The following is a 22,967-nucleotide window of genomic DNA, read 5'->3' on the forward strand; positions in this document are numbered from 1 at the left end:
TCAATAGATACGACGTCAACAATACCAGGCCACCATATTGTTACAAGATATCGCTTTTGGTTATTGGACATTTTTTTAAACTTTAAAACAATGTTTGCTTGTTTTGACCTATTTTTGACACTATATATTTTTTTGTTTTTTAGGGTTTCGTAGTAAAAAAATAGAAATACTAAAATAAAATTAATAATTAAGGGACTCATATGCTATTAGCGTGATTTTTTGGTGCTTTTTATGGATAATAATAGTACCTAGTAGGAGCCCTTCGTGCGTGAGCCAGACTCGCACCGGTTTTTTTTAATTAAGATTTTTGTTATTTTTCTTTTACGAGTTTTAAAAGTTTTTGTTCCAAAGATTTGGAAAGCTTTATTGTATTTGAATAGACCCAGCGAGGATTGGACAGAAACGTGGAGGGTTGGGGAAATCGGAAGAGGGTGCGACCCTCCATCGCGGAAGCGAGACAGATCGGGATGTCCTTTTCTATTAAGAGATATCTCTCAAATGCTATTACCCTGGTACCTCATGCCTCATGCATTTTGCTGAAGTAACAATAATTTCTGAAAAGAGCATTATGATTTATGACTATTGACTAAATTCATGATATTTTTAATTAATAAAAATATTGTACGCATACATGCACTAAAATTATGTTAATAGCTGAACTAGGTGTTGAAAAGTTGAACACCTAGCAAAGTTATACACAATTTTCTTACTAAATATTTAAAAATAATTTCGAACCAACTACCAACATAGTATTTATGAGGTGGGAGGATACGTAGGTATCTTTTACAAGGTCTACTTACAGTCATGAGGTACAAGTTTCACAATTTCGTGGGGATTCGAATAAATAATATGGTCCTCACTATCAAATGTTATCCCAAAAATATTTTTAATGCTAGCTATTTCTATCAGCGTGTGGTTTTCCTTGTGCGCTACGTAGATGGCACTTTTAGCGCAGAAGTGTGCTACGCCTTGGTGATTTACTTCTATGGCCCTAAACACTTTGGGGCCTTCATAGGGGACGCGATGATTTGCCCCTTTCTTTATTGCAAACAAGCCATCTCTAGTCGTTATAAAAGTGTCACCATCTCCATCGATGACGAACTGGTATATTTTTTCCTTAATATGTTCTTGAAGTGATACATTATGTTCTTTGAAGTCGTATTTGTGCAGTCGCTGCGACGGGTACTGTATGAAGTACAAGTGGTGGTTTAAGAACTGCATGTCCCAAATGTCACGGTCCTTAACGAGGTGCTTCAAGCCTCCCGGATGTGTTAGATTGTGGGAGTAGATGCCGTCGCTTCCTCCGAAAAACACAATTTTATTGTGCTCGTCCACGGCGACGGCGAATCCGTTTTTTATTCCGTTTATTTCGGTCGGCATTGTATCGTTTATCTTCACGTAGGCAATTCCGAAGGTGTCCTGGGTGTCTTCTCCGACATTGTAGCTGAAATATATCTTGTGTTCGTGATTGTATATGGCCAGCTGGTAGGGACGATTGATTCCGTTCATGATGACATGTCTTTTGTGCAGTTTCCCGTGTACATGCACGCCTTCACAGACTGTTGAGTTATGGTGCTCTTGTTTATGTGTTGCTTTAGCCCAAGTCCCGAGTATCACACAAATCAGAACAAAAAGAAACTTCATTATTGCCACAAAATTAACAATACGCCCTTTGCGTTGTTAGGTAGATTCAATACTGACTGCAATCAGTGAAATTCTATACGATTTATTAATGTATGACACAAGTTATTTAATACTGCTATTTTTGCGTAGATAACCCTCTGAATTGACAAAAACAGCCCATGATTAAGGTATATCACTTCTCATTATATGTCAGGTTTTCATTATATGTCGTGCGTTTAGGAACTCCAATAAATCTCTGTGTTTTTAAATACATTATCCCAATATATTTTTAGAAGTCACAACGGAATGGGACGTAAACAAACGTAAGTAACATCAAAGCAGATATGTTCGCAAAGGGTTGTGACACCACAAACGAAGTCTAGACTATTAAGTAAACGCAACGCCTGTGTGAAGTTCACCCCTCAGGCATGCCCGCTTCATCGTGGGCGGCTCCAGTGACGTCATTGCTCAACCACCGAACTTAAAATTGTAATCCCATCCGCAAACAAAACTCAACTTTATCAACCTTAAAATAAAGTTAGAAGTTATTTTTAGCCGTGCTAAATTCAGCTTGTAGAGAGGCAGCCGGTTTAATTGGATCAACGGCGTTTTACAACTGTAAACAATTTGTTGGATTTGTTAGCTGACCTTGGAGTAGGGCTCAGAATTTTAAAGCAGAAGGTATTAGTTACGTTACGTGATTATGTAAACTTTAGTAGGCGTTACATTGACCCATTTGAACTCATGAGTAGGAGTGAAGGATTTTTCTTTGAATAACTGGGGGCTAATAAATATTTGCTTTAATTTTGCGTATTTCGCTAAAGGTGTCCTTAACGTTTTTTTGTTTTTCTTCAAAATTAGGAACTTTTTCAATGTGGCACTGGTTTTCCTTCTATAAAACACAGCCAGCATATACCTATGCTCTAGGAAGTAGGTACTAGTAAATTCTAGATCTTATCCCACACCTATCGGTAATCTGGTAGATCGTAGATGTAGTGCTTGAATCCTTCATATTTAGAGAGTCGTCCACTTACCTTATATCTTAAGTAGTACAGGAAAATATCAAAGAGTCAAAGCAGCACAAGGAAGGCTAGACAAAAAGCTGAAACAAAAAAACTAGCGCAAGCGATAAATTAGATTTATATTTGGTAACTCACGTGAAAGAAGCCTTGTACCTACAGGCTTAAATAGGCTTCCAGGGGCATGTATTATTTTGGTTCTAATCTAATAGGGATTTACGTCGAATTTGACCTTATTATTTCTGAATATTGGCGTAATTTTCAATGGGCTCTGGCGTCATCAGTTCCGAGATTATCTCTGCCCCATTTGAGAGATTGGATTAAATAAAAGGCCGGCTTTCTATTTAAGGTTTTATTCTTTCAAAGAATATGTAAATAAACTTAATATCATATTTAAATAATTAATAAATCTTTGGTATTAAAATAAATAAGAAAACAAGTGACAGTGCTAGATGAAAAGAAATTGTTACAATAGCTATAAAATCGATTCTACGTACTAATGAGTTTTCTTGAAATTCTTACTTTTGTACTTTGTGATATACCATATACATATATATGCATCTAAAGTAACAACATACACAACAGAGGACATTAAAAGTATATAAATACTTTGGAGATATCTCCTTAAACAAGAAGTTTGTTCAACATATAAGTGTAGCACCATAACGTCGGTTGTGTAACCCTAAAATATCAGAGGCAGACTAATGCGCTTGCAATGTTGGCAACAGTTGCACCCCAGTTACGAGTTTACTTCCAAACAGATTATCTGCATACATTTTTCATAACATTGTGCTAGTATGACGTCATCTAAACAGTAGTTATTTAAATTCAACATTGAAGATTAAACGGTCGTTTGTTACAGTATGAAGCATTATTGTAATAAGCATCTTATTGTGTTTATATTGCTAGTTATAAAAGCAACAATTTTATCATCATTCTGCTATATTACCTACTCATTTTCTTAGCAGCTTCATTATCATGACTTTGTGGCTAGTACATAGTTAAGAAATTCTCACGCCTAGCCATCATCTCGTCGTTCAAATTTTGATCAAACTTGACGTATACTGCTTTAGCTAAACCATTAATCATTTTCATACTATAAGGACGGATATTTATGTACGCTATAAAAGTTGATATGTAGGTAATTCTGGGACTATTGTCCTTCTCGAAGTCTCAAATCTTTCAAGTGCAGACAAGGACGCGAGGTGGAACCGGTTTAATATTTGCAGAGTCAATAAGCACGGGGCTCTCAGACATACACAATGGCACATTTCATCTTTACTGCAACATTTTACGTTGCCGAGACGTTCTACAGCTTTTGTTTGGCATAAACATTGTCTTCCAAATTCAGTCTTAAAGATTGAACATTTTACGACGGCATTTATGTTTTCGCAGAATGCAGTTAAGTGTGTGGTGACTTTGAAATTATTCGTGACAGTTGTTTTAACACCTATACCACAATAACACGAAACTCTAATCATTTAGAACTTCCGTGACACGTTTTGCGCAGAGCGTAGTAATACTTTCAAGTTCAGTTAGCGTTATGTCATCTTCGATAGTTGTGTGGTTACCGTGTGGGCGTTAAAACAGACTGTCGGTGATGTCATCTTGTCCGATTAAATATCATTTCGTATTTTATAAATAGATTTGCCCCTAGATAAGACTGCGTTAATAAGACCTAATTGCGTAAGCTAGTACTATGAGAATTATTGAGGAAGCTAAACTAAGAATCGGTTTGTCAGCGCTGTTACCGCAAACCATTCTTCTTGATGCGACGGACAATTTTTTATTCTGTAGCAGAGCGTGCACGGAGTCCAGTTCCCATCGCTCCATGAAGCCAGGCTCGCGTGAGAACAGGACAGAGTACAGCTGCGCAGACTTGCCGTTCACTTGATCTTGACAGAAATTCAGAAGAAGGTGATCGTTGACCGCCTTAAGCACTTGAACGGTACCACTGAACTGATGGTAACTCGGTCTAGCCGGCAGCGTTCCTGAAATATTTTCATTTGATGTTTAATTTTCTCATATATTAAAACACATATGTTTGTCTGCACAGCAAGAATGAAGATAAGTCTGAATAATAACCGCGTTCAATAAACAGATTGTCCTTGCGTGTACCTACGTGGTAATTCAGAGAGTTATCGCGGTCACAGGGATCACATATTGGCTGTTATTGTCTGACTATAATCATTGGGCGTAATTGTGGCAATATCAATTGAGATGTTGAAAATTGGAACAACTTTTGTCCAAAAATTGTTATAGATGAACTATATAGAAAGTTTACGAGGCCCAAAATAAAGGTGCTCAAACGTCGGCCATTATGGAGGTTGTAGAAAAATCCAGGTGTAGAGAACATACCGTTTTGTCCGTCGAACACTTGCCAGTAGCCGGCGGAGTCGTTTTTGAAGTAGAGCGAGTACTCGATGGTCTGGCCAGCCTCGTCCCACAGCAGGCGCAGGTGCCGGTACTCGTGGCGGAACTTCGCGTTGATATGCTGGACGTGGAACAACTGGTTCTCAGTGGATGGCTGGAAAGATTCAAAGAGGTTTATTAGGACTGTACGTCTGGTCTAAATAGTCAAAATATCGAATTTAGGTCAGTAAACTACAACGTGACAGTTGTATAACAATGCACACAAAATAAAGTCAAGGATGAAACTCTCATAACATTAACATAAGCTCTAAGCAACGATGTCCTAGTCCCACACGTGTACATACAAAAATATAAACATGCACTTTGTGTGATTCCAGAAACTGTAAACAATTTTCTCGATCGACCAATTGAACCTGGACTTAGTCATCCTGTTCTAGAGACTGCAGCATCCTTGGAGAATTAAGTGGGTCAGTCGGATTGACCTCTGTGACGGGTCAAGATGCGTCACCGTGGTTGTACCGCATACAGGTCACATTAATTGTGCTTACTATCTTAGAATTCGTCAAATTACAGTCTCTGGTATTACAGATAGTATAAGATACAAAGTGGGAGCAGTTAATTGCCCTATTGTCGTATGTGAGTAGGTACGTATGGCTCACTTGGAATGACCAAATGATATGTGAGTCTCGTTTTTAGAGGCACTCAAGCGAAAACGCATAACATTCGACTCTACGGTTTCCTTCGAACAATTGAAGGTGCAAATGTTTTATACAAACATTGTTGGCATGACCGCGTGTGTACAAATGCAACTAGAGAATTACTTATATAATGTATTTCCAACATGCATAAGGCCAAGAATATTATCATTGACACGACCAGGAAATTATTGTAGAAAAATACTAATGAGTCTATTCTAGGTAATTGCTCAAGGGACTTTCAATAAACAATACGTATTGCTCCTGGAAAGAAAACCCCAAATGTCAAAAACAGTAATTGACTCATGTTGTGTACATACGTACAATAAAATAGGAAAACCTTTGCGAAAATTGAGTTACCTCCTATGAATCTATTAACATTTGCCGGTAATAAGTAAAAGTGTGAAAACTATTTTCAAATAGTAATAAAAATAACTGCTCAGTTGATGAAAAAGGAAAATATTTTGGTCGCCACACGATAGTTATACGTACAGTAAAAGAGGAAAGTATTAGAGAAGCGTTAAAGGGTTTTATAAATATACAAGTAGGTAGGTAACTTCACCAATGTGAGGAAAATATTTGGGAAAAGTAAAAGTTAATCTTGCATATTTTCACCATTTTATAAAAAAGGTTGCTCCTTGAATATAGAGTTTTAAAAATAGTAGGTACCTATTTACGGGAGCCTGATTAGCGTGGGACTGTTTTAGTAGACGCTCCTTAGCGAGGACTCTTGTTCTATTTTAAGTTGCTTAAAACGAGTAATTTTGTAAAACTAACTGACAGAATAGTAACTGTAACGTACTGTAAAATGATTGATAGAGTGACTTGTAATCAATATTGCGTAGCCGTCGCGTATAAAATTTGCAAGAGCGATTGCTTGTCGTGGGGTATGGAGCGGTTCGGTTCAATCTCCCGGATGGAGCATCGAGGTCGGATTGCTCCCGGAACCGTCTCCCTACAGCATGCGGAATGACACCTGTGTCACTGACCCTAGAATAAGGGACTTGCAATTTGTTTCTCGTTCAAAATAAACGCTTTAGATATGCTGAAATTCCGCAAATATGTAGGTAGATACTTCATCAAGATGAATTGGTTTCAAAGAGGTTTTAAAAGTCAAAAATGTAAAATCATGTTTACATAAAGGTCGTATTTACATATTTATATGCTTCTGTAGGTTATTACGTTGACCTGAAATTGCACGATTTGTATTAAAATGGCAAATTACCAAATACACATCATGTCGAGATGTGTAACGGGAACAAAAAATGACAAATATATTTTTACGTAGAAATGATGATCATGAAAATATTTTGGGTTTTCCTGTACCTAGTTACTCATCTATCTTAAGTCTGTAGGTACCACTCCCGCACGTGTAATCTCCATGCCAAATTTTATTTCAGCGGTTAGCTGAATTACTTTCACGTAGTAAGTTACTTTTTTGTCCTTTCCTTACCGTGTTACTTAAGTTTGCATTGTCCCGCGTTATATATGAGGAAAATCTTTTTGAATTTATTTTCTTATAACTAAATTAAATCCTGATGGTTCCAAATTGGTCTATGTTTTATTTAAGGAACTATAGGTAGGTACTAATGTTTCCTTCCTAACCAGAAGTCTATACATATTTCAATTAAGTAAGGTACTTAATCTAAGTAGGTAAGTAGGTATATAAAATAATGAGGGATATTACAACAATCGGTATTGTCTATCAGTCTACGATTATAATAAGTAGAAGTATTTGTTTCGACTTATCAGGTCGCACCCGCGTCTACGTGCTTGACTCATACCACGACTGGATTCCAAGAACATATGGCCAGAGGCATTGAGCCAGCTTCATTTCGTCCATTGAATTCCTATTACCTATCAGCCTATAATATTTTGTCTACTGATGCGAGCGGCACTTCCAAGAACTCTACTGGTTTTTTTTAAGGTCTATTATAGTTGTATAGTTATTCTCAGGGATTCAGTCAAACTTTAGGCGGATTCGTAGGTACTACATACTTGGTCTTAGTCATCGACCGTGTAGGTGATAAAGGTTAATAGACATATGTAATTGGCACCCATGTTGGGACAAGTCTCCTGTCTTTTGAATGGGACTGGCCTGTACACTGGCACGGGAAATCAATGGATGTTTAGTATTTTGTAGGAAATACACAAAAACATGAATGTATTAGGGCGCTCACTTAGGTATGTATTTTCAAGCAGATATTTATTGTTTTTCAGTTTCGTTAAAGCACCTGCCTGATTACCTTCAGCTACGTAAATTAATGAAGTGTAAGATGCGGGTTTGTAGTTTTAGTCAAAATAAATATTATTGGACTATTCGGTATCCAGGAAATAACTGTGTTGAAACTGTTCAAAAACAGTCAGTAATAATAAAGATTGAGCCCACGCATAAAAATAATAAATACCAATATTTTTGATACAGTCGCGTAGGTGCCGGATATATGCAATTTATTTGGCATGATTTGGAACAATATATTTATTTTTTATATTCAAGTCCTTTTCGATGTTTATACCCTAATTTATTTATTTTTATCATCAATCCGAGCTACAGTTTGGGTTTAGCGGAAATACCGTTGATAGTGACTTAAAGTGAAATAAAGGACGTAGGCATGTTTCATAAATATAATTTTGTTTCTAAACTCAAAAGTTACTCACGGAGCCAATATTAGAAAAGACTGGTCATTGTTTCCAGTTTTGACTGGCTACCAAATCATGACGTTTCGTACTAATATTGATTCAAGGTGCTTCTCTGTTCTTACTCAGTTATACAGAGGATCGGATGTCAATTTATAGGTAGATACTTACAATTTTTTCGTAAGACAAAGTTTTAAGTTTATTTATTGAAGGTACAGTAAACATATTCAAGTGTACAAACAATAAGGTCCAAAAGAATATCCTTTTGGAAACAATAGCGTTTCACCAAAACGCCCTGATAATATCCTAAGTATATAATAAATAAATCATTTTTAACATAACGGAAGTACCTACCTACTTACATAAAATACTGAGGCGTATACATGCTTATAAATTAAAATTATTTTCAACAGTCAATAATCCTGTCTTCTAAAATCACATTTCGTTATTCGTTCTATTTACGTCACTAACTTAACAGAAAATATTCAGCCTTACAATATAAATAGGCTACTAGTATTTTCAGTCTTATTGCTGTAGGAACATAAAGACCAGAATAAACAAACACACATGTTAGAAAATCATTAAGGAATTCTTAGCGACCGTCAGCCGTTGTTACAATGAAATTTGCTCAATTGACGGAGTTACACAATACAATCAGCAAGTACTCTCTGAACAACATGCACACAAACTTAAATAGCTCCTAACTATAAGATATTCACAGTAATTAAGTACTGGGTCTAATGACTATACAACTTAAACTATGAGGTCAATATAGCACAGGGTACCTATACCCGTTTACCGAAATACATTCTTCAGATCTGGACAACGGATATTGAGAAAATATCATGCGAAGTACCAATTTCAGTCAGCACATTTGTTAGTCACATGTCAATTTATAAAGGCACGTATTGGGCGTCTTACATTGCCAAAATTTAAAAGCAATAAACCTACCCCAAACGTGGTAGTAGGGAAGTATGGGTCCTCCCAGATTTTGACTTCGGGACAGCTGTTGTACTCGTTGACGCCTTCTTTGCTCAGGTGCATGTACAACTCGCGCACCTTCCACTTGCCTAGCACTTTGCTAATGTCCAAACTGTCATACAAGTGTTCACGAACACAGTTCACATTAGTAGCGTTGTAGATTCCACTGTTGCCTTGCGCAGTGTGGTTTGATTCAGCGTCGAAGTCGTAAATTATAAATTCTTCAGCAGATATCAATGTAAACAGTAGTAAAATCCAAGGCAAGACTCGGTAAAACGACTCCATTTTCCAATGTTTTGTCTGGGTTACACTACACTTTTCTGACATTAAACTTCCTATTTACTAATTTTAAATTCGAATAATCTCTGCGAGATTTTTTATTCGAGGTTTGCACTCGCGCTGAAATAGCGCTTATAAAAGATGGTAGCCGACTGAGGAGAGTAGCGGCGCGCGCGCCTGACTCACGCGGCTTGATGTTATCAAAGTTGACCCAACGCTTTTATATGAACAGACTCGCCGGCCGGATAGGTATTCCCGCGTACTCAAAAAGGTAAACAAGATTTTCCTTGAGTTGAATGAAAGTTTCACAACTTTTGGTAATTGCTTTGGTATTGCGCAATTACTTACTATCAGATAACAGGAATCATGAAGAGTTTTAATAGTGTAACTTAAGAAGGTTTACAATGCATTTTACTAAATATCATAATTTTAAACAACATTCGAATTGAGAAACTCCTTCATTGTTTAGAATGTAAAATTGCGGCGATTGTGCAAGAAAATCCAATTTTTAACTATTGCATGTAGATCATCAACAACTAGGGGAGATGTTCCTAAAACGGGTACCCTTCCTAAAACGGGTAGGCTTTGCCATTCGTATATTATAGGTCTTAGTGTGAACCTGTGAGTGTAGAGCGGTGCACTACCACCCCGCCGATCACGGTCAGTTGGCTCGGGCGCCTAGAACGAGCGTTTTCGAGATTAGATGTAAAAAAAGTTTTTTGCAGAGTTTATTAAAAAAAATCGGATTATGCTAGTGCTGACTACTCAAATATGGTGCAAGATACGGTTTTCGTAGTTTTGTATTATCATTTTGCATGTTATATGCTTATTAATTGTGAATACTTAGTGGTCTGATTGTTTACTATTTTAAGGTTAAGGTAGTTGAAATTTAAAACGTGCTTTTGGGCAAAACGGGTAGGGGCATAACGGGTGACTACCCGATTTGAAATAAGGGACCACTTCCTTAATTGATCCCACAGAAAGCTAATCGAAGACAAAAGAAGCCACAGAGAGCTGAACAAGTACAGGAACAGCGTGAAAAAGAAATTAAAATATGTTTTCTCTGATTTTTTACAAAATTATCTGCTGGTAGGATTATAATTTCAAATGTAACATTTAATAAAGTAAAAAAGTGATCTAGACTGATCAAAATAAGAAAACTGTTTAACATAATTAAGGAGACTAATTAACGATAAAGATTTCCTGGATAACAGGAGGCTAAGATACGTTTTCTAATTCATTTATCACATATATTCATTCATTACCTGCTTTGCCCAAAGGCGCTACCCGTTTTAGGACCCCCCCGAGGGCAAAGCGGGTATTTCGAAGGGGTTTACTTTTTTTGATTTTTTTCTGAATTTTGAAGAAGATTACTAAGACTATCTTATGTTTTCCAAAGTTTATTATATAAACAACCCTATGAGTACAAATACAAGTCGCATGTAATGTTCTTGGTTATTTTATTTAACATCTTCCCTTAGCTTACCCGTTTTGGGAACATCTCCCCTACCATTGATTCCGATAAAGTACCTATCGATTCGATCTCTTTGGTTTACACGGTTGTACGTACGTATTAGGTTATTACATTATTGCAAAATTATCTTTTAGTGCATTGCTTTCTTGATAACCCCGGGCTGGATTATCCAAGTTATGACATAGATGTTATTGAAATTCTAAAGAATAGTGTTAATTAAACATTACAAACGTAATCATTCTTGTCTTGTACTATAAGTATTAACATCACACCCACGTGTTTACTATGATTGGTAGGTAGGTAATTACCATAATTATTCAGAATTAACCTATTCAAAATATCTCAGCATATAAAGAAGTACCTTGGGAGTTTATTAAGGCACTATAGTATTTAAAGACAGGTTCTTCCATTTAGCACACAGGTACATCATAGCTTGTTTTATATTAGATAGTTTAATATAAACTCTTTCGATTTAAGTATTATTCTTAAAATTTTACAGATACTATGATATTATAATTACGTATAATTATGTAAACAAGAAGCCAAGTCTACACAATTTATAGGTCTGTGGCTGGAAGTAATAGCGCTGGTACATATTTGTCACAACAATCGTTATGTGCGGGACGAAACTAATTGACGGACCGTCAATTGATTCCTTTCCCGATAGAAAGCTCCCATTACAGACCTTTGTTTAAACTATAAATAATTACGACTAGCGTTGTCAATCGTAGTAAGTCATTAAAGTTTTAGTTAAAAGGTATGCAGTAAAAATATTCATTTATTTGGACATATTTTAAGTATTGATGAGAATAATTTACTCTAGAAGCCCAATCTACGTAAATTTGACGTATGCCGCGGCGAAAAATCTCTGTATCTTTCACGTTTAAAGTCAGATCGCCGCTAACTGCTGAACCAACTCAGTATCCATTGGGACCTCGCAGGACACAGTTGCGTCATCTCGGTAAGTGCCGCCATTTTGTTGTAATAGAGAGGTTGCACGTCATTTTGACGTATAATTGGGCTTTGTGTAACTTTTGAAATTGTTTAAATTTTTTTATATTTGTGATTTATTTGAGTTAATCGTATTGTTTCGTTACATTTTACATATAATATTAATATTTTCAGGTTGAATACAAAATGGCGACCCGTCAACGGCTAAACCAGGACGAAATAGCTACAATTTTAGAAAATGATGACGATTATTCTCCGCTGGATTCGGAATCCGAGAAAGAAGATTGTGTAGTTGAAGATGATGTCTGGAGTGATAATGGAGTGGTACCACCATCATCAGAAAATATTAGTTATGAGCCAGAACCAAAAAAACGACGCTATTGTGGATTTTGTTCATATAAAAAAAGGCGGATGACCAAAGCGCAGTGTTGCAAATGCTATATGTGGAGAACACAATGTTGATGTTTGTCAATACTGTATATAAAGACTGTTTTTTTCTAAGAGACTTATAAAATATTATTACAAGTTGATTTAATTTTATGAAAACATTTAAAACTAGTTGATTTTTTTTATAATTACATAATTTTAAGAAAAAGTGTTAGAGGCTTGATTTTTTTGTTTTTTTTTTCTAAGATTTGATTAAAGTGCCATAATAGTATTAATAAAGAGTATTTTTTAACTTAAAATGTATATTATTTATTAATTAAAACTTCAATTATGATAACTCATGCAAAAATATACTTCATTAACAGAAAAAAAAATGGAAAACTGAAGTTTTATTTTTACACGTCATTTTTACGTATGATTGGGCTTTATAGCTAGTTAAATATGATTGGGCTTCTAGGGTTAAGCAAAGGACTGAGTACGTTATTGCGCAACGAAATATGTGTGCGAAAGTTCGGGATTTCCAGATACAGATATAAAAGCTCATTAATGGATAAAAATTTCCTCATTTCACTATTGATCTTATTTCATTCAAATATTTCAGAAACATATGAGCAAAATAGGCAAATCGTCACAGAATAGTATTAAAAGACTTACCTGATCCATAGGCTCTGAGATATGTATCACAATGCAGGTCCTGGCGTAGTCGATCCTGGAGTCTCCGGCGAGATGCTGAATGAACTCCACGCCATACCACATGCCCATCAGGCTGTCCACCCAGATGCCTTGCTGCGGCGACCGGTTCACACAGTAGTCCCTGATATTCTTCATAAACGGCATCTCGTAGGAGCTGTATCCAGTACCATACCCTTGTCCCACTTGCCCATAGCCTTGCCCAGTCTGCCCATATCCTTGTCCATAGCCCTGCCTGTAGGAAGTGTCTCCATATCGTGGAGTTATGTCTCCACCAGGAGGATAAAACACGTTCGATCTCGGAGTGGTGTAGGAGTTGTAAATCGACGAGTATGTCGAGCTTCCAGGGCTGTAGTTGGGGTATCGCGTCACTTCAGGGAAGTTGGCTATATCACTACCATAGCTGCTGCCGGATTTATACAGGTTTTGGTTATACGGATTCACAGTAGTGTAACTAGAGCTGGAATACGTGGCATATCTTGCATCACCAGGCTCTGCGTACCGTTGGTAGTTCGCACTCTCAGCTGTGGCCCACAAAACAATTAAAACAACCACGTTTCGGTACATTTCTAATTGTTTTTTGGTATTCGATGTGTGTCGTCGCGTGATAGTAGGGTTGTGTGACTGGTGCGAGCTCGCGATGGGACTGGGAAGTAAACTAATTACGACTAATTCACGACCACTGGTCCCGGAGTTGGGAACACGTCTAAGTAGCATTTCAAACTTCTTATGTCGCGTTGATTACTTAATAAGTATAGCATTAATGTGATGATGATAGGAATACAAAATACTGTAATTAGCGAGCTTAATGGCAAGAAATTGAATATGATATAAATACATAAACTATTAAATTACAAGTAAGTTTCGATTGTCTCACCTATATCTAGACATCTCGCGTTCCTCTGTATTTCGTCCCGGCTGTCAGTTGAACATCTTTACAACCAATCTTACCCAGGGCGTCGCTCTATGTAATACCTAAGTAAATAGTGGTAATTAAGCGCAAAAAAAAACAGATTTTTTGCTTTTTAATCTCAAATCTAAATTTTGGCCAAGTTTAGGTAGCTTTTCAGGCCGCTAACGTGTCATGGTCTGAAATCATAAGAAACTGACTTATTGCACCTTGCGCAATTGCAGGTCTGTCCCTTATTATTCATTCAAGGCACTTAATAAATAAAAAACGTAGATCAGAGTAGGTATTAAGTTTCTGTCTCATAATTCAAGGTTAGGTATGCTAACTTTGAAAAGATACCTCATAGCTTTCAAATGTCTATTACCTGAAAAAATATTGAATTACCAAGTCGTAATTATATTCATAACATTTTTGGCCACTCTCCGTCACTCTATCAGTACGTTGTAAGTACGTAGAAGTTTACTTTTACATACTTAGTAATTACATAAATATTAACTTGAAAAATAAAATAAAACCCTAAAAATAGTACGCAATGTAGGTAAGATGATAGTCCTCTACCAACACGAGAATTTGCTAGAAATAGAGAAATACCTTGAGCTTATATGTCTATCGAGAAATTAAGAAAACTGTTTTCAGAGACTGAAGGAATTTTCCCATGCCACGAGACCAATTAAGGTTCTGGTACGTTCATACTCGACATCTAATTACCTTTGTGCCATATAATAATTTCTCGTAAGGTGATTCACAAATCCGGTGTGGCAAACGGTTAATTGATATAATTCGTTGATGTCCTGTCGTCGACGGCTGTGACCCTGTCTCCTGTGCTGGTCACAGATCAGAGGCCACTGGTACATCCTCGTTCACAAACAACTTTATTGTTGTTAAGGAGCACTAGTTAAGTTTCTCGACTCATCATTAATAAGTACCCCATGATCTGATGTACAGTCTATCGGTTTTACCAATGACTAATCTGTATCATAGCAGATAAACTGCCATTTTAATTTGTAACTAGTAAATAGTTTAGGGGAAGAACAGACAGTTAACTCCAAGCCAGCTTATATCAACTATTCTATTGAACGGATGTTTGTTTCGATAATACCCAACTAGGCACTCAATAAACTCTACTCTCTTCTAGGTACTCAATAATACCCAACTGGCAATTGAGTAACCTGCTGTTACAGCCTTTTTTATCGTCCCACAGCTGGGCACAGGCCTCCTCTCACAATGAGAAGGATTGAGCATTAATCATAAATATAACTTTATACAGTCGATTAACTGCTTATATGTCGCAATAAATTTGCACTTATAAATGAAATTCCATCAAATAGGTAAGTTAAGTTCTACGTAGGTCGTAGAGGAACAAAAGTAGCAACAAGGTGAGCATCAACAAACAAACATACATGCAGATAACATACAAATACACACCTGGTTATCTTTATTTCTATTCATTGAAAAGTATGGCGCGAATAACAGCTGTTGTTGGTTGATTAATATGTTGCAAGACCGTGGAAACGCTATCATACTTCTAAACTCGATTCTGACAGCGATGACATCACCACGCAAATTGTAATGCAATAAATTGTGCGATACCATTGAAATACTATGCTATATTTACGAAGAAGCTGGAGGTTCAACTTTTATTGAGTTTAATGAAGAACATTTACTTAATTAATTATGTAAAAGTTTCTGTAGTGTTGATTAGAGGTTAAGTATGGTAGGCAATGTTACGGAAGAATTTGGATTCCCGCGGCCCCGCGCCCACGTGCAAGGAGAACACACACAGGTTTTAGCCGGTAAGAGTCCGGCACACCCCTCCGCCTCTACCCTGGCGGAGGAAGTGTAGAGGATTTCTCCCAACCAAAAAAATAAAATGGTAGGCACCGTTCATGTGTCGTTGGTACATGTTTGGCATTTTTTTCCGATCGCGGAATAGGTAGCCTACATCAGGGGCCCGATTCTCCTAATTTTACTTAAGCGACCTTCGATTGACGTTCGACTCGATTCGACTGAGATCCAATCCCGACTCGATTACGATTGAAGCGTATGTGGCATTCCGCTATTTTTTCTTTGAAATAAACGTTTTTATCCTTTTCTGTCATTCAATAATGAATCATTTTGTCTGCAAATGATTTACGATTGCAAAATGATTGTACAGCAAACTACCGTATAGACCAAAATCATCAAAATAGCAGACCAATGGCACACCAATCAAATGTCAATCGAATACGATTGGTCTTTTATTAGTAGCAGAATGCCCGATATGGTTAAAACTGCTATTACGATCATATTGCGATTCGATTTCTATTCGATTTTGACATTATTAACTTAGGAGAATCGGGGCCCAGTATGTATCCGCATTGTATTTGAATGTAAATATACGGATATCAATGTCGCATATCTTCAATATCAGGTGTATTGTACCGTATTATGCCTAACGTTTTACATTATTATGTAATTTCTTTATCATCTTTGTTCGTAGGAAATGAAAATGCGTGAGCTATTTTTAGATATTGTTTTGTATTACGTACAAGGCGTGCCTCAGGTACGTTAGGTGCGGAAAAATGTTGTGCAATTATTCGATTGCTAGTTTATTTCACATTTAAGATTAATACATAATGAATGTTATACCTATATGAGTTGTTGTTGCGTAACTGGGTATTTGGTTATTTAAGCTGTAATTATTAGGTACTAAGGTAAGAACCTTTATTAATCCTGAAAAAAGGTTTATTTTAGAAAACCTTTAATTATCTACCAACGGCAATAATTATATCCTTTAGAAAGGTCAATGAATTAAAGGATTGGTGTCGTATTTATCAGACAACGTCCAAAAAGAAAGTCAAATATTGATTTTAACTCTACATCTGTTGATTTTCTTACCAGAGATAGGAATTTAATTGAAACATTGTTTTAAACATTTATTTTATTGCAACTTTATCTCACATTAAAAAAACACATGAGGACCTCATAAAAGTACAAAAACGGCCGCAGACATTAAAACAAAAATCACTGAACTAGTTTCAATGCAGCCTGCACACACTGCAGAATACCGATAAACGTTAGGTAGCTCGAAGTTGAAGAACTGCCTCTTGTAGTCAAACCATTCCCACCTGTCGACCCTGGAGGGCGACCTTCGGAGGATCAGTGAGAACACAGCTCCACTGATCTCGGAACAGTGGTTGATGATCATGACGTTTTGCTTAACCTTCAATATTCGTATCACCTGTGGATGCCTTGGGGGTTCGTCGGGGTTCCATACATCTGAGAAAGAAAGAAAGAATTATTGATGTCAGTAATGTATTCTTGCCGAGGTCAAGTAACACTGAAAGCTGTTATACAATACTTTACAGGTTATTGCGAAATAGTCAATTTCTATGTTTTGTATCAATGGTGTTTACCTAAGTGGGTAATTACGAGGCACGTGCTCTGTACATAAGTAGATATACAAATTATGTGGGATTGAAATTTGGTAACAATGTAATTTTTTTCGGATTGATTATGTATACTGATGTTCTTAATGTGTGACATATTGCCCTTGAATTACCGCAAAATATTTTAATCTTTTCCTATCTTATATTGAATAAAAGAAAAACAATAAAATACCAATTCCCCTGGACAACATTTCTCTCTCCAAAGGCCTGCGCTGGTCAGCGGTCCACAAGCCTGGCGCCTCTGGAGTGTACAGGTAAACTTGCTCCACGGACTGCCCATCCTCATCCCACACCACTCGCAGTCGCCTCTCGTTGTATATGTCCCTCTTCGCTTTCCTCTTTACTCGTATGTCCAGCCAGGAGCCAGACAGAACGTCTTCCGACCATGGGTTGCTCTTGTAGGACCGCCAATTTTCATCTGAATAATTGTGTTTTTGGATCTAGAATAAAATTAAACTTATTAAGCACATTGTCTTTTTTATCAATGAGGGGATTTTTTTGTGTCATACCCCGAATGAGCGATGTGATGGGCTTATCGCAAGATCCTGTGGGTTTTCCATTAGTTATATTAAGTACATTGTATTTTATTAATATTAGTATCTCGTTATGTGTTATTAAATGTGAGAATGTCTTCAATAACAGCGAGTAACTGGTAACTTATATAGTGCTACGGTAAATTAATAGCAACCGCAGACACTGCAACACCATATATCACAATTTCATCAATTGAATGATCGCTTTTAATTAAGTTGTTCTAGATAGCCCGCTACGTGCATAGGTCTTCCCTATTAGGTATTAAGGCATCACCTTCGAAACTAGCTTTAGCTAGATAAAGAATTATCACAATTAGTACTTACCGACCAATCAAGCCAATCATCCTGAGGTTCAGTAGTGACGTCAGTTATGTGAAGAGTGACGCAGCCCACGGTGTTCGGCTTGTTCGTCAAGTCGGGGGTGTGCTGGGCGTACCCGACGCCGTACCACATGCCGTATGCATCCTCTATGTTGAAGTTGTGAGACCACTTAATGTTATCACCACAGAAGCCTTGAACGTGGCCCACGGTAAGGAGTAGACAAAATGGCAGCGCGACCAACATGTCTGTACTGGGTTCGCGAGGAATATGGGACAAGGCGTCGTTCGAAGCCGCGGTACCAATTAGCGAATTGGTGCAGGTGATGCTCCCTGCATGGCGCAACTGCAGTTCGCATGACTCATCTGGACACATCTCGTAAACAATAAGTCTAGTATAGGCTTAGTAGGTAACTATTGCACTGGTTGTGAATACTTGATTGTTGTAATCTGTTTTTAAATGCGTTCACGCGTAAATCAGTATGCAGAACATGAAAAAATGCAAATTGTTGTTTATCTTGTTACCTACTTATTTGTATGAGTAGGTTATCATTATTATACATACAAGGCTGTCCTCATATTTTTTATAGTTTCTATAAACTAAAGGAAAAATCCTGCCTAGAGCCTACACGAAAGCTACAAGCAATTTCCTACCGCACAAAACATGTAAAATATCCGCAGGGTTGTGGGTGAACTCGTGGGTGTAGCTTGTTTAACGAGATAAATCGAAAAACACAATTATATTTCTATGTATAGCCTACATATAAATTACAAATAGGCTATTACTTATATACTTGAAAAAAATATCGTATTCTTCGATAAATTGAGATAAGTTTTAAGTTTTAAAACAGTCTACAGATTCGTATTCACTGTATCTCTAAACACCAAGTATTTCTTTACCAAACCATAGCAATAAATTAATAATTCTAGACAGTAAGTTAATCTATACTAGTTAATTTACTAGGGTACCCCACATGAGAACTAACGCCAATTATCGTGTTCTTTATAATTATTTCTTACCAGTTCGCAAAATCAATTATAAGCAGACATTTTGGAATACTTAAGCATCAATAACTCCAAAGGCCCGTTGAATTGGTTTCGCTTTGAGACTTTTTGCTACGAACAAATATCTTGACACAAGTAGACAGACAACAATTGTTTGCTTCAAGCGTATTGGTACAAAGGACTGAAGATCTATATTTTATACATGATTTACCTTAATCCTTATTGAACAGAACTGGAGATAAGACCTTCGAAGATTCGTAGGTATTAGGACCGTAGTCTAAATATAGGACAGGGGGATAAGAAATTGCTTTACAAAACGACATATACATAATAAATCATTTATTTCTCTTTTCTCATACAAAAATATATCAATATTAATAGTTTTATCTCTGAATACTATACATATTAATAAAATTGGATATTTTACATGTGGGATCCCCAAATCGTGTAAGTAACTATAAAGAGTAGTAAAGTCGATACAGTTATGCTCGACGCTGAGTTTTCACAGACCCTTTTAAGGGCTGATGTAGAGAGATGCTTCATAGTGAAGACGTTGTGGATACTGGCCAGGTCTTCGGGGGTCAGTTGGTTCTCATTTCTGGAGAGCACGACGCTGAACAGCTGTGAGTTGGGCAGCCGCATGCAGAAGTTCAGCACCAGGTGGTTGTTAGCCACTTTCAATACTTGGATGACACCGCCGAAGAATCTGTACATGTCACCGACAGCTGAAATAATACAATGACCACTGTTAATAAGTAGAAACTATATTTTATAACCCATTGAAAGAGGAGATCTATTTTTTGGAAAAGAACAAATAATTAAAACCTTTATTTTTTTTGTTTTAGGTGTTTTGAATTTGAGAATTGGTCAGAGATGTTCCATTACTTTGAGTTTCCTAATTTATAGTCCTTTTACCCATAGAATATTTGCATATCTTCCTATTATATGAAGCAGCCATAATGGAGTGACCACATGATTAGCTCTTAGTAGAAAATAATCTCCTGTCTATTCTAAAATCCTATATAAGAAACATTTCCTTACATCTATTAGGCACATCGGTAGCCCAGAATCCTTTGTGGGAGGTGTTGACCTTAATGTGGTAGTCGTCTTGCCAGATACCCTCGTGCCACTCCAGGACGAAGTGTCTGATGCGGTAGGGCTCATGCATGTTGTACTGACGGTTCACGTACGGCGAGTTCGTAAGCTGAGGGTACGGCGTCGGCGGAGTAGGCTGGAACAGAGACAAACAATTAAGTTTCTAATCGAAAACAAATGAGGAATATACTTATGGTCCACTCACTAAGTTATGGTTCAACAGGCCCCCTTCAACATAATCCTCAAACTTTCTAATCTGTACAATAGGACAGTAAGGATTAGCTTCAGTTTTCGTAACATTTTCTCTGTGGAAGACATACTCGTGGATGTACCACATGCCTAACACGGATTCCTCATCAAAGTCATGCGTTGGCTCTAGGTTCTGGCAGAAATTAACGTTGGCTGCCAAAGTGGACGTAATGAAACATAATCCGAGTAAAACTACGCCCATCATTGAAATGTGTGATGAGTAGTCGTGAGCGATCTGTTTCCCGACACCGGGAGTCTAATTATCATTCAAACACTGTCCCACTTGATTACATTACGTCTTGTTACGTACTTATGTGAACCATAATTACAATTAACCTATTAATTGACACTACCACCCCGTATCCTGTTATAAGTAGGCCTTTTAGAGAATCATAGTCATAAACTAATCAGCATATTTAAGGGCATTTACTTAAACTCGCACTGCAATATATGCTTTATGTTGAAGTACTTGTATTTTGTTTTTCTGTACATATCTTTATCAGTTGTGATAGCTATAAATAACAAACCTAACCGACATTGTGTGAAATTAAGCTGATATTTTTTATTACCTAGTAGCTGACCCCGCGAACTTCGTATCGTTTAAACTTTCCTGGACCTCTACGAACATTTTAAAACCAAAATAACCCAAATTGGTCCAGCTATTCTCGAGTTTTAGTGAGACTAACGAACATCAATTCATTTTTATATATAAGATGATGTACTGAGGTTTAATTTTCAACGGGACAATAACAAGACATCGAAGATAGTAAAAATAACCATAATTCGCTTTAGTTCACATAGCATGCATGTACTAAGTGCGAAGTAAGTAGGTGCATTATATACATTTAAGTTTTGGTGATTAATTTCCAAAAAAAAACACTTATAAGACTACGCTTGAATGACAAAGCTTGTTTATTTACAGAAGCATTTTTTTTTGCAGTCGTACCTACTTGCATTCCGAAGGAACCAGTTACAAAAGCAATGGGTGAAAAATCTCTTTGTGGATTCAGACTATGTGCATACCCTTTTCTTTTCTAACCTGGTTCATCCGGCTTTCAACGAAAACTACACAAAGAAACATACATTTGCGCTTTATAATTTTCTAATTTACAATAGTTTAATTTATTTATAGATACAAGGAAAATAATTGTTTGCAACTCCTTTAGCATGCAAATACATAACTAATTTATATTTTAGTGGGGTGAGTAGGTATGAATAAACAAATCAAAAAAACAAACCTCAATGTTTATCTCCTTTATGTCAATGTAAAAACATTCCTGTGTATGCTCTATTTTATATTCTCCTCTGGTGTGCGGTATTTTTTCGACGCCATACCAAATACCAGCTATTTGGTCCAAACTAATATTTCCATAATACGGCGACAGGTCATCACAATATTTATGACTTTCGAAACTGTATTGGCTGTAACAATGCACCAAACCCAAGCACAGCGCAATCAGAATAACACTATTGCACGCCATTGGATTAAGCGGGCTGGATAACCCGGATAATATCGGATAAAGTTTCGGATAAACTGAACCGGCAGTACTAGGAGACAATGCGCGAAAGGAGATGTTTTACAGATTAGCCCGGCGGATGAAGTGAAGGCGAAGTGGCGAGAACACGTGGGCGGGCTCCCAAATGAACAGCACTCGACTGGCGCTGTACCAGTCGTGGTGGTAATTTACTACTTATGCGAGAATACTTCCTTAATAAACTTTATCAACACGTTGACAGTCCCCTCTCATGTAAGCCAGACGTGCACTCATATCATCTACAATTTTCCTGTCTGTATGTTTGTATGACAAATGTTGTTCTGTAATGAAACAATCCACTGAAAATTTGTTTGAATATTTCCATAGCTATTAACGCTAACTCGGAAGTACTACGAAAGAAGATGATTTTCTTAAGAATTTTCCAGTGCCTTCTCAAGTTTTCCGTAGACAAAAGCTTTCCCCGGCATACTTAGATGCCAGGAGTGCAGAAGTATTAGAGTATGGGGTGGAGAAAATCAATATAGCGCTCTGACGTCATGAAGGGTGGTTATCGAACGGGTCACGCTCACGATACGGCATAGTAGTGTGCGTCATATCGATCCGTCCGTGCTTTTGCAAAGTTGAGAATGTGTGACTCTTTTTATAATTTATTCATGACGCGACGACATAAAAATGATTTAGGTAATGAGTTACTAAGATCAAAAGGTTTTTAGATGTTAAATTTTATCGAAATTACTTTCGAGATATTTTGCTTTGTTATAGCTATAAAGTTTTGATTCTAACATTAAACACAGTAGAACATTGTATTACAGAAATGTTAAGTAC

General features: G+C 36.9%; 4 protein-coding genes and 1 long non-coding RNA gene across 6 annotated transcripts; 1 reads left to right on the forward strand and 4 right to left on the reverse strand.

Annotated features, from left to right (window-relative positions):
- Window positions 1-792: 792 nt before the first annotated feature.
- On the reverse strand, window positions 793-1,509 carry LOC110371550 (ommochrome-binding protein). The gene has a single exon (XM_021327873.3). The coding sequence runs from the start codon at window positions 1,507-1,509 to the stop codon at window positions 793-795; it is 717 nt and encodes a 238-aa protein (XP_021183548.3).
- Window positions 1,510-3,293: 1,784 nt separating this feature from the next.
- LOC110377175 (uncharacterized) lies at window positions 3,294-13,790 on the reverse strand. Its single transcript, XM_021335931.3, has 3 exons — window positions 13,074-13,790; window positions 5,001-5,169; window positions 3,294-4,633 (listed from the first exon to the last, which is right to left on the reverse strand). Exons 1-3 carry the CDS (start codon window positions 13,674-13,676, stop codon window positions 4,311-4,313), a joined length of 1,095 nt encoding a protein of 364 aa, XP_021191606.2. The 5' UTR covers window positions 13,677-13,790; the 3' UTR covers window positions 3,294-4,310.
- On the forward strand, window positions 12,008-12,718 carry LOC135116905 (uncharacterized). Its single transcript, XR_010276474.1, has 2 exons — window positions 12,008-12,042; window positions 12,207-12,718. It is a non-coding gene; the product is annotated as an uncharacterized LOC135116905 (long non-coding RNA).
- A 3,156-nt stretch (window positions 13,791-16,946) lies between the features above and the next one.
- On the reverse strand, window positions 16,947-18,688 carry LOC110384011 (uncharacterized). The gene is made up of 3 exons (XM_021345029.3): window positions 18,305-18,688; window positions 17,620-17,887; window positions 16,947-17,277 (listed from the first exon to the last, which is right to left on the reverse strand). The coding sequence occupies exons 1-3, from the start codon at window positions 18,671-18,673 to the stop codon at window positions 16,982-16,984; spliced, it is 933 nt and encodes a 310-aa protein (XP_021200704.3). The 5' UTR covers window positions 18,674-18,688; the 3' UTR covers window positions 16,947-16,981.
- Window positions 18,689-19,626: 938 nt separating this feature from the next.
- LOC110371415 (uncharacterized) lies at window positions 19,627-22,388 on the reverse strand. Of its 2 annotated transcripts, none has more exons than XM_021327661.3 (3): window positions 21,885-22,388; window positions 20,344-20,533; window positions 19,627-20,027 (listed from the first exon to the last, which is right to left on the reverse strand). In XM_021327661.3, exons 1-3 carry the CDS (start codon window positions 22,125-22,127, stop codon window positions 19,726-19,728), a joined length of 735 nt encoding a protein of 244 aa, XP_021183336.3. In that variant the 5' UTR covers window positions 22,128-22,388; the 3' UTR covers window positions 19,627-19,725. The 2 variants fall into 2 exon arrangements, with proteins under 2 accessions (XP_021183336.3, XP_021183325.3); XM_021327650.3 differs by lacking the exon at window positions 21,885-22,388 and adding an exon at window positions 20,603-21,073.
- Between the last annotated feature and the right edge of the window lie 579 nt (window positions 22,389-22,967).

Source organism: Helicoverpa armigera, chromosome 5, assembly GCF_030705265.1.
Source record: "Helicoverpa armigera isolate CAAS_96S chromosome 5, ASM3070526v1, whole genome shotgun sequence".
NCBI classification, from domain to species: domain Eukaryota; kingdom Metazoa; phylum Arthropoda; class Insecta; order Lepidoptera; family Noctuidae; genus Helicoverpa; species Helicoverpa armigera.

Coding starts and splice junctions, on each gene's coding strand:
- LOC110371550 (XM_021327873.3), bottom strand. CDS start 1,509: ATGAACGGAATCAATCGTCCCTACCAGCTGGCCATATACAATCACGAA.
- LOC110377175 (XM_021335931.3), bottom strand. CDS start 13,676: ATGTACCGAAACGTGGTTGTTTTAATTGTTTTGTGGGCCACAGCTGAG. Junction 5,170..13,073: donor TCTCAGAGCCTATGGATCAG/GTAAGTCTTTTA, acceptor GAATCTTTCCAG/CCATCCACTGAGAACCAGTT. Junction 4,634..5,000: donor AGTGTTCGACGGACAAAACG/GTATGTTCTCTA, acceptor AAAATATTTCAG/GAACGCTGCCGGCTAGACCG.
- LOC110384011 (XM_021345029.3), bottom strand. CDS start 18,673: ATGTGTCCAGATGAGTCATGCGAACTGCAGTTGCGCCATGCAGGGAGC. Junction 17,888..18,304: donor ATGATTGGCTTGATTGGTCG/GTAAGTACTAAT, acceptor ATTTTATTCTAG/ATCCAAAAACACAATTATTC. Junction 17,278..17,619: donor AATGTTGTCCAGGGGAATTG/GTATTTTATTGT, acceptor TTTCTTTCTCAG/ATGTATGGAACCCCGACGAA.
- LOC110371415 (XM_021327650.3), bottom strand. CDS start 20,851: ATGATGGGCGTAGTTTTACTCGGATTATGTTTCATTACGTCCACTTTG. Junction 20,534..20,602: donor GCCTGTTGAACCATAACTTA/GTGAGTGGACCA, acceptor TCTCTGTTCCAG/CCTACTCCGCCGACGCCGTA. Junction 20,028..20,343: donor TACCGATGTGCCTAATAGAT/GTAAGGAAATGT, acceptor GTATTATTTCAG/CTGTCGGTGACATGTACAGA.